At 35.9% G+C, this 9474-nt stretch overlaps 1 protein-coding gene across 4 annotated transcripts in view; it reads left to right on the top strand.

The window, feature by feature from the left end:
- Positions 1-9252, top strand: part of LOC114046192 (rho guanine nucleotide exchange factor 7) — a 317431-nt gene extending 308179 nt beyond the window's left edge. For all 4 annotated transcript variants that reach the window (XM_027866436.1, XM_027866435.1, XM_027866438.1 and 1 more), the window contains 2 exons: positions 12-66; positions 6280-9252. In XM_027866436.1, coding sequence (XP_027722237.1) covers positions 12-66; positions 6280-6402 — 178 coding nt within the window. In that variant the 3' untranslated portion in view covers positions 6403-9252. The remainder of the gene's footprint in view (positions 1-11; positions 67-6279) is intronic.
- The last annotated feature ends 222 nt before the right edge of the window (positions 9253-9474 follow it).

Here is a 9474-nt window from a genome sequence, read left to right on the forward strand (position 1 = left end):
TTTATTTTCAGGAGTCTTGTTGACACAGTTTATGCATTAAAAGATGAAGTCCAAGAATTAAGACAGGTGGGTAACAACTATACCTTAGTCATATATGTAGTCAGAAAAATAAAATCTTTATAAATACACACATACATACACACATCCTTAAATATGCATAGATAATCATGTCTTCAATATTTTGATGTTTTAAAGAAATATTTCACATATCTATTAAAGAGAGGGAGAGAAGGCTCATTATTTTCTTTCTTTCTTTCTTTCTTTTTTTTTTTTTTTTTTAAATAAAAAGGCGCAAACCATCCAGCAATCTCAAGTGGTTCTCTCTAGCAATTTAGTTGAGGCCGGTGACAACAGAAAAAAAAATGCCACTCATCCCAAACTTAGCCTGTTAGATATGCCTTGGGGTGCCGGGATAAGGATGGAAAATAGCCCAGATCCTACAAAAAGGTTCCATGATTCTTTACACTTACTCAGATTGTAATCCATCTAGTTTAATTGTAATCCCTAAGTGATTGTCTACTTGAAAATATCCAGTAAAGGGGAATTCACTGTCTCTCAGGGCAGCCTATTCTACTTTTGAGTAGGTGTGCTTTTTTGGTACCACTTATTCTTTGATAACAAGGGGCTATTGTAATTATTAGAGGACCAGCTCTAATTGTTAGGAAGTTTTTTCTTAAATTGAAACTGAATCTGTATCTCTGTAGCTTCCACCCATTTTCTCTTCCATTATTCTACTTATCCGTCATCTGGGAACAAAATAGAATTAGTCTAATGCCTTTTGTACAAAATGGCCCTTTTCATTCTCTTATCTCAGTCTTACAGTTATAAGGTTGCATTTTATTATGGTCTAGACTTGTGCTTCTATTGGTATGTGAAACTCCTAATGCTGAAACTCTGTCGATGCAGATCAACTGTCCTGGAAACTAGTCTCATGGCTGCTTAGACTTGGTTGGGGGACTAAGTGACTAAAAAACTTGGCACTATATGTCAAAGGTTTCCTAACATCTGAGACCAGCTTTGTATTCATATGAGGTTATGTGGGCAGCAAAATTTGTCATAAGATGAAAATTTTGACTAACAAACTAACCAATATATAATTACTTTTCCCTTAGACATTCTAACTAGCTTCACTCTAGTATCCTTGCCTATTCTAGCCTCCTTACCCCTCAAATTGCCAGTATCCCACTGATTATTCACAGGACTTAAAAAGAGAATAATTTGACTACAAAAACATTAAGAGAGGAACTTTAGAAAATAATCGAAATCCTAAAATATTTTTGTAATATTGATCTTTTTTCATCATGCTATGAAAATCAAACATATCATGAAGGGTTGTATCATTCTCTCATACAAGTGAGGTCTTGGGAAAAATTGAGCCCCTTCAAAATAAATCAGTATTTGATTCATTCTTTGTTCAAACTATAACATAATAATTCTGTCTTGTTTTCCAAGATAAAGCCCAATTAAGACCTTTTTTATTATCTATTTTGAGAGGATTCACTTTATTGGCCTTTTTCTTACACCATTTATTTTTGAATAGTGGCTCTGCTGGAAGATTGCTATCATTTCTCACCCTCTAACTCTAAGTGCTCTCTTCTCCAGGTTAAATATCCCCAGTTCTTTCAATTAATCCTCTTTTTATATGGTTTCCAGTTTTCACCATCCTTTTCTCCTATCCCTGCAGCTCTCCAATTTGCCATTGTCCCTCCTAAAATGAAGTCTTAGGAACCGAGTGTGGTATTTCAGCTCCATTGGTACAGCAGACACTATGCCATTGCCTGTAGCCTGTCACATTAGCTTTTTTGGCTATTATTTCACACTATTTACTCATTGAGTTTGAAGTCTTCCAAAAAACCCAGATCTTTTTCATACGAACTACTTTCCAGATGTACCCCCACCCCTATCTTGTACAGTATTTGTACGGTTAATTTTTTAAATTCAAGTATGGGACTTTACAAGGGCAGCTAGGTGGTTCAGTGGATAGAGTGCCAGGCCTAGAGTCAGGAAAACTCATCTTCCTGAGTTCAAATGTGGCCTCAGACTCTTACTAGCTGTGTGACACCAGGCAAGTCATTTAACCCTGTTTACCTCAATTCTTCATCTCTAACATGAGCTGGAGAAGGAAATGGCAAAACACTCTATTATCTTGTGCAAATGGGATCATGACAAGTCAGACACAGCTGAAGTGACTGAACAATGACAAAAATGGGATTTTACATTTGTTGCTATTTCATCTCAATAGATTTGGCGCAGTGTTCTAACCTGTCCTTTTGGATTTTGACTCAATCACCCAAAAGTATTTGCTGTTCCAGTATCCCAGCTTGATGTCACCTAGAAATTTTATAGGCATATGGTTTATGCCTTCATCTATGCTATTAACAAAAATGTTGAAAAGCACAGAGCCCAAAACAGATCATTGGAATACTCTATTGGAGTCTTCCTTCTAAGTTGACATCAACACATTAATTACTATTTTTAGGGGGTTCTGACATTCAGCTAGTTTGGAATGCACCTAACTGTACTATCGTAGAACTTTTCCCATTGTTCACAAAATGACTTGAGAGACTGCTAAATACTTTATAAAAATTCGGGTTTGTGATTTCTATGATCTTTGCCTGATCTACCACCTAGTACCACTGTCAAGAGGGAAAGTGAGGTTCATCTGGCATTGACTATTTTTTATAAAATCATACTCTCCCTTAGTGATCACCACTTCCTTTCCTAAGTTCTCTCAAGGGATCTTTTTAGTAATGTGTTCTTTTAAATTTTGCCAGGAATGGAAGTCGACCTCACTGTTTTATGGTCTGCAGACTCCATTCTCTTCCCTTTATAAAAAATCAGGACAATATTTACTGGTCTCCTGCCTTACAGCACCTCTCCCCTTCCTCTTTGATTTTTTTCAAAAACCACCAGTAGGAGTTCAGCAATCGCAGCCAATTTTTTTTTGCAATGTCTTGGGTTATAGGCTTTCTAACACAGGTGATTTGAACTCATTGAGGACAGTTAGGACACTCCCTTACTATCTCCTTATTGACCTTGGGTTTCAACTTCCTCTTACCTATTTTTGTCCTATTTTTTTCTCAGTCTAAAGCTCTCTTAAAACTCCCCTTAGCAGAAAAACTGAAGTCGAAAAAAGTTAAGGAGCAATGCATTCTCTTCATATTTTCATTATCATCCCATCCACACTAAGCAGTGGCCTGATCTTTTTTTCTTTTCTTTGCCTCACAACATAGCTAAAGTGCCTTTTTTTTGTCCTTTTCTACTGCACTCAGCTCAATTTGAATGTTAGTACTTTTGATACTGTTGTATTATTCCTGTGGAACCATAGCAATGCTTTATATTTTCACCCACAATTCTGTTTTCTGTACATTGCTTTTAAAAATCAGAATTGTTCAACTTATTCCCTGTTAATTCCCTTATTGTCCTATTTGGATAGCTCTTTTTCATTTTTGAAATATTTTATGTTTGTGACTTCAGAACTTCATTCTGAAGATCTCTTCATTCTTTTAGGGTTATTTTTCCCTCTAGAATTTTAGGCTATAACGTCTTACTTATTTTTTCTGAAAACCCTTTGCCATCTACTTGAGTAGAATATAAGGCAGGGTGGGGAACCTGTGGCCTTGAGGCCACCCTTTGACTGAATCCAAACTTCAGAGAACAAATCCTCTTAATAAAAGGATTTGTTTTGTAAAACTTGGACTCAGTCAAAAGGCCACACTCAAAGACCTAGAAGGCCACAAGTGGCCGCAGGTTCCCCATTCCCAAATTAAAAGTATATGTCAGATTATGTCTGTCTTTCCTCTCATTTTGTATCATGAATTCTAAAATGGTTGGTTCTCTTGCATTAGGATTCACCTTGTTTATTACCAATACTTTATCTATCTGTCTATCTGTCTATCTGTGTGTACATATAGATATATAGATATTTACATCTGAGGACATAAATTTCATTCCTGTATTTTTTCTAGGATGTTGGCTTCTATGAATTACTGATCCATTCTACTGATATTCTTCTTCCTTTATTGTATCTACTATACTTTTTAGTATCTGGTTTGGTAGATTAAAGTAGGCAATTTCTCCCTACCCCTTCACTTTCTTAAAACTCTTTTGACTAGGGGCTTAAGACAAATGTTTTTATTTTTTGTCTTACCAATTTTCATTACATTGAGTCTGTTCCTGGACTATCTATCATTCCTATATGTAAGCTGTGGCTTAGAAATCCAAGTCCTGTTCTCAGATACCATCTTCTTAACCAGCTGTTCACGTCCCGATTCTGCCTTTCTTTTCTTCTATGTTCAGTTAGCAACAATGATGAAAACACTTCGTATATCCCTACGGTCTTCATTTTTTTCTGGAACTTCATAATACTCAGCCATGCTTCCTAGGTTTACTTGGCAGGGTTAATATTATTTCCTCATGAAAATCACTGGAACTAGGTAACAATTGTCAGATTTGTTAAGGTTTATGAGGAAGCTTTCCAACGCATCTTGGATATTTGGTCCCTGAAAACAACTCTATCATTCATGTCAGGTTAACAAACGATCTCATTGATAGCCCTCATGAAAAAGTTACCACGACCACTTCTCTCTTTTTTTCCCTGCTACTGTCTCCTGGTGGTGCTTGCAGATCTGCATCAGCTTTCTTTGGTGCGCAAGAAACCACTTCCTATGCAGAGGGTGTAGCTCTGTTCTCTAAAAACAGATGCTCACCTACCTATGAAACACCTCCAGATATTCATTGCTACTTCTACTTTCCTTCCTTATCTATGCTAGTTCTTCTACCCTCTACCAAGCAGAGTTTAGAGATTCCCCTCTGAATCTTCAGGTTCTTTTTCTTTTTGAAGGACTATTTTCATTCTTTCAAGGAAAATTTTACGTTTGTTTTTTTTTAAATAAAATAGAAAGTAGACACAGGTTTCTGCTGCCCTTTCACTGTCTCAAGTAGGGAGAGCAACATGTATTTCTTCAAATATAGCAGTTTTTTGACTTTAATAGAAACACAAACATAGCCCCTCCTGCTCAGGTGACTGCAAAATTCCTCTTGCTGTAAGTGAAGTTCTTTTTGGCAGTGCTCAGTCACTGGGGCCTCTTGAATGCTTTTTATGGTGGATGTTGCTAAGCTTTCTTTGACTGGCATTTAGTAGCTTTTTTCCAAAAGCCTCAGTGAAACAGAAGCTACTTTTGTTGTCAAAGAGGGTCTCAAACAGAACTCCCTACCCCTTTTACACCCTTATTTTTTCTGTCTTCTTTCCATGATTTACAGATCCTCTGCAGCAGCTGCAAAAATGCCTAGCCAAAATGTGTCAGAGAATATTAGCTCAGTAACTCTGATGGTAGAATCCCTAGCTCCTTTGGATCCAGAGAGGATAAGATTTAAAGCTCACATGAAACTATAGGACCCTGAGCACCATATCAGGGAACCTATTTGTAAATGCCCACTTATTTGGTTTATGAAGCTTCATCCTCATACATTGCTTATGCTTAGTGAGGGTGTATCACTCCTGCCCCGCAGGATTATTTCTCCCCAGCCCCAGCATTCCAAAGAAATGATACTCACTTAGCAAATTAGCCAGGTGGACAGGTACTTAACCTTCATCACGTCCTTTTAAAAGAACTGTTATTTCTCAGTATGTGTTAAATTGTGGCCTCTTGTGCCCATTTCTACAGTCAAAATAGAAGAAATGGCATTTTACTTTTGGAGAAAATAGTAACCTTATTGCTTGTTCACATTATTTTCTCACTGGGGCCAGATTTATAGTCTTATCTGAGAATGAACTATTATTGAACAGCCATTCCATTACTCACAGTATGGCACGTCATTACTTTGATTCCTTTGCAAAGTGCTTGTTGGTAATTGTGAACAAGAAAGGAGCAGGATGTAGGCACATAGTATATCATCTTATTTTCAGCCTTATGATACATCAGCACGTAGAGATTGTGTATACAAATGTTCTTGTACTAAAAAGAATCTTTAATGAGGGACATTAGGACTATTTTCCTTCCATGACATGTTTTGGATCCCAGTAGCAGTTGTGCATAAAAGAACACTTAAATGAAGTTTCCATTAGGCGCTTCTCCTTTATGATGCCAGGAAATTATGTAAGTTCTCTTGGAGTGTTGAATAAATATGTTGTATCGTAACAGCACTAGAATCTGCACCAGACTTTCATTAAATGAGTCCTTGGAATTCTTTTCTTGGCAGCATGTATTTTGGGGAAGGAAAGTTCTGTTCAGTGCTGAAAATAAATTAACTTGTCATCTGTTTCTTTTTTTTTTACAGGATAACAAAAAGATGAAGAAATCTTTAGAGGAAGAGCAGAGAGCACGCAAAGACCTGGAAAAGCTTGTAAGGAAAGTCTTAAAGAATATGAATGATCCTGCTTGGGATGAAACCAATTTATAATGAACTTGCCTTTTTTTCTTTCTATTGAAAGACCAGTTATTTAGACCAAGCTGGGGATGCCTTCTGACATGAGTCAGTGTTACATCAAGCGCACTACAAAGCAGGATTTAACCAGATGGAATGGTTATCTTGCCTGTCATGTGTATAGAAAAGATCTTGTTTATCGTGTGTATAGAAATGATGAAATCATTTAGTGAAGAGTCCATATGTGATGATAGAGACCATGGTTCCCGCACTGCATTGAATTAAATTTGTTAGCATCTAAATTACCTCATTTTACAGAAAGTGCAGTGACTGACTAAAAGTTCATGTTTCTCATCAGTGACTTTTAATTGAACATATATAAATATATACATATATATATATTTCTTGTAAATATCTATAATTTTTAATGCATACATGGTTGCTGTATCTGAGCTGACACCATGCTAGAATTTCCTTTCCTCTTATCTTTATGGTCACAAGAGTTAGAAGGCATATTCATGCATTCATCTGAGTGGAAGATAAGAATGTCTAAATCCTGTTCATAGATCATCCTTTTTGTTCCAAGTTACCCTACTCACATCACAATATGAAAAATACATTCTATTCTAGTACACTTAAATAATTTAACCTTATTTATATCTGTCCAAGCATTAAAATAGCTTATAAGTCTTTGCTGAAAACAGTATTAAAAATCTTAAGGATGCAGAAGTTCTGAGCCCAGGATCATTCCACTATCTTAAGTGAAGAACCCATGATTCATACATTTATTTGAGAAACTGACATACTCCACAAATGTGGCCAATTAAAGATATATGCAATTGTCTCTTTTGTCTAATTATACTGTATCAGTGATTATTTACTATATTTTTTGAGATCACACACAGACTTTTATGTATAGCTTGTTAGCAACTTGATGAAGTGCACTGTTTGTCCTCCCTACAAAAAGAGGAATCTAAAACCAGATTATGTAAATAAAATGTATTATTTATTATACAATCACTGCAGCCAACAAAAACAAATAGAGGTAATGTTATGAGCTAACATTCATGGGTAGGGTTTCTTTATTAGGCCAGTCCAAATTCTATGAGATCTATTTTTCCATCAGGATGCAGCAAATGTTAGCACAATGCTCTGTAGGAGAGGTTTTCCCTTCTCTGGCAAGTATAAAGCAATATATACATGTTATGCCCAGCCAACTGAAAGTTTTAAATTTTAAAGTTTCCCTTTCTTTCTTCCCCTCCCATTCTGCACACCCTCTGTATAAACTGTAAAGCTAATGGGGAAATGGAAGTCTGGGATTACATTTGCTTTTCTAAGCCTTTCTGGCAGCCTCAGTCTTGCATTTAAAAATCTTACCAGTGGCTTGGAGTAGATGAAAGCCCTGCTTAAAGCATAGCCACTTTTCTGTTCTGCTTCAGTGATGTAAGATCTATGATCCCAGGAACTTCAATGTTTCATATTTCACACAGATTATTTCCTTTTTTTTTTTCTGATTCAGTCAGTTTTAAAATGAAGTGAATTTGAATTGTTTCATAGAGCATGTACAAAAGTCTTTTTTTAAGAGGCAAAAACCTGCAATGCTGTATAGTAAGGACTCTTGGCAGAAGACTCAGAAAGGCCAGCTAGCCTCTGGCATCTAAAGGGTATCAAGTACAAATTGTAGCCTGTACCCAGGAAGGTGATTGAATTTAGGAACTTTCTGAATACTAGGCATAAAAAAGGGGATCATTTCCCCCCTAATAATACCTGTATTTTGATATACTAATTCACTTTGAAATGGCAACTTTAAAAGGATTTGGATCTCTCTGATAATTGTGGTTTCTTCTCAGCTTCATCTTATTAAAGGTTCTGGTCCTGAATTTGTTTAATTTAACTCAGTGGCGCAGTTGGTTTTCTTTTTAGAAACATTATACAAACAGATCCTTTTATGTGGTATAGAATCTGTCATTGACCTAATTGATGAGAAAATCCAGGGATGGTGAATAAGTGAATTTTGACATTCTGATTCAGTATTCAGAATTTCCAACATGCCGTAGTTCACATGTAATGCAGACATGACAAGATGAAAAATTTCAGGTTTTTTATTTAGGAAGTTTTCTTAAAGGTGGATTTTGTTCCTTAATTATTTACAGTTGAAAGGACATTGCAAAGGAAAACAGTACAAAGGAAGAAAGTATTTAAGTTTGCCTTCTTTAGCAGATTTTAACTCAGGAACAACTTTGATCTGATCTTCTCTCCATCACTTTGTAAAAGGTGGTATCGCTGTGTCTCTTTGCTGAGAGATATAACATCTGTCCTAGCTGAAGAACTACTTTAGCTGACAGCATATGCCAGGATAGATCTCTTACAGAACATGCCTTAAATAGTAGAATGAAGTATTTAATTCAAGTGTGATGGTGTTTTTAATGTCTCATTCCTTCATGTAGGGGATGGTCATTAAGATGACTGTGTTAATGCATTGCTTTTTCTTTCTGTAGATCCCAAACCTTGAATTTAATAAGTCAGGTTTTGGGAGAGCAGAGAAAATGCATCTTGAGTGTTTCTTTTTTTAAATTTGTTCTTTTGTACATAATACTCTGTATGTTTCACCGTGTGACCTTCTGAGGGGTTGGGAATTTGATATAAACATTAAAAATGGGGCACTGTGTATTTAACCTTTGAAAGGGTTACTTCTTTGCTCTCACCTTTTATGGATGAGGAGATGAAGCCATTTCTTATCCTGTAGATGTGAAGCACTTTCAGTTCTAAACTGTGTTTGAAATGTAGCATCTGAAATTCTTTTTGGTGTACTTAATGATGTATGTGCTTGTTTGTCTCACCATGTGTCATGACATCCTGGACATTAAACAACTGACTGCCTTTGTATAGATTTTCTTAATGCCAATTGTTTGTTTAGGAAATCTAGAGCATCCATTTACAATAACTCTGGAGAAAATTTTAATCTAAATGTCACAGATAATGTCCTGGTATTGACTACTACAATGTTTATGCTACATTGTTGTAATTAATATTAAACAATGATTTTTTCCTATATTATGAAACATTGTCATTTCATCCTGTGGATTTTCTGTTTTTATTAATAAGTAA

The sequence above is a fragment of the Vombatus ursinus genome, unplaced genomic scaffold (assembly GCF_900497805.2).
Source record: "Vombatus ursinus unplaced genomic scaffold, bare-nosed wombat genome assembly UNPS02014781.1, whole genome shotgun sequence".
NCBI lineage: Eukaryota > Metazoa > Chordata > Mammalia > Diprotodontia > Vombatidae > Vombatus > Vombatus ursinus.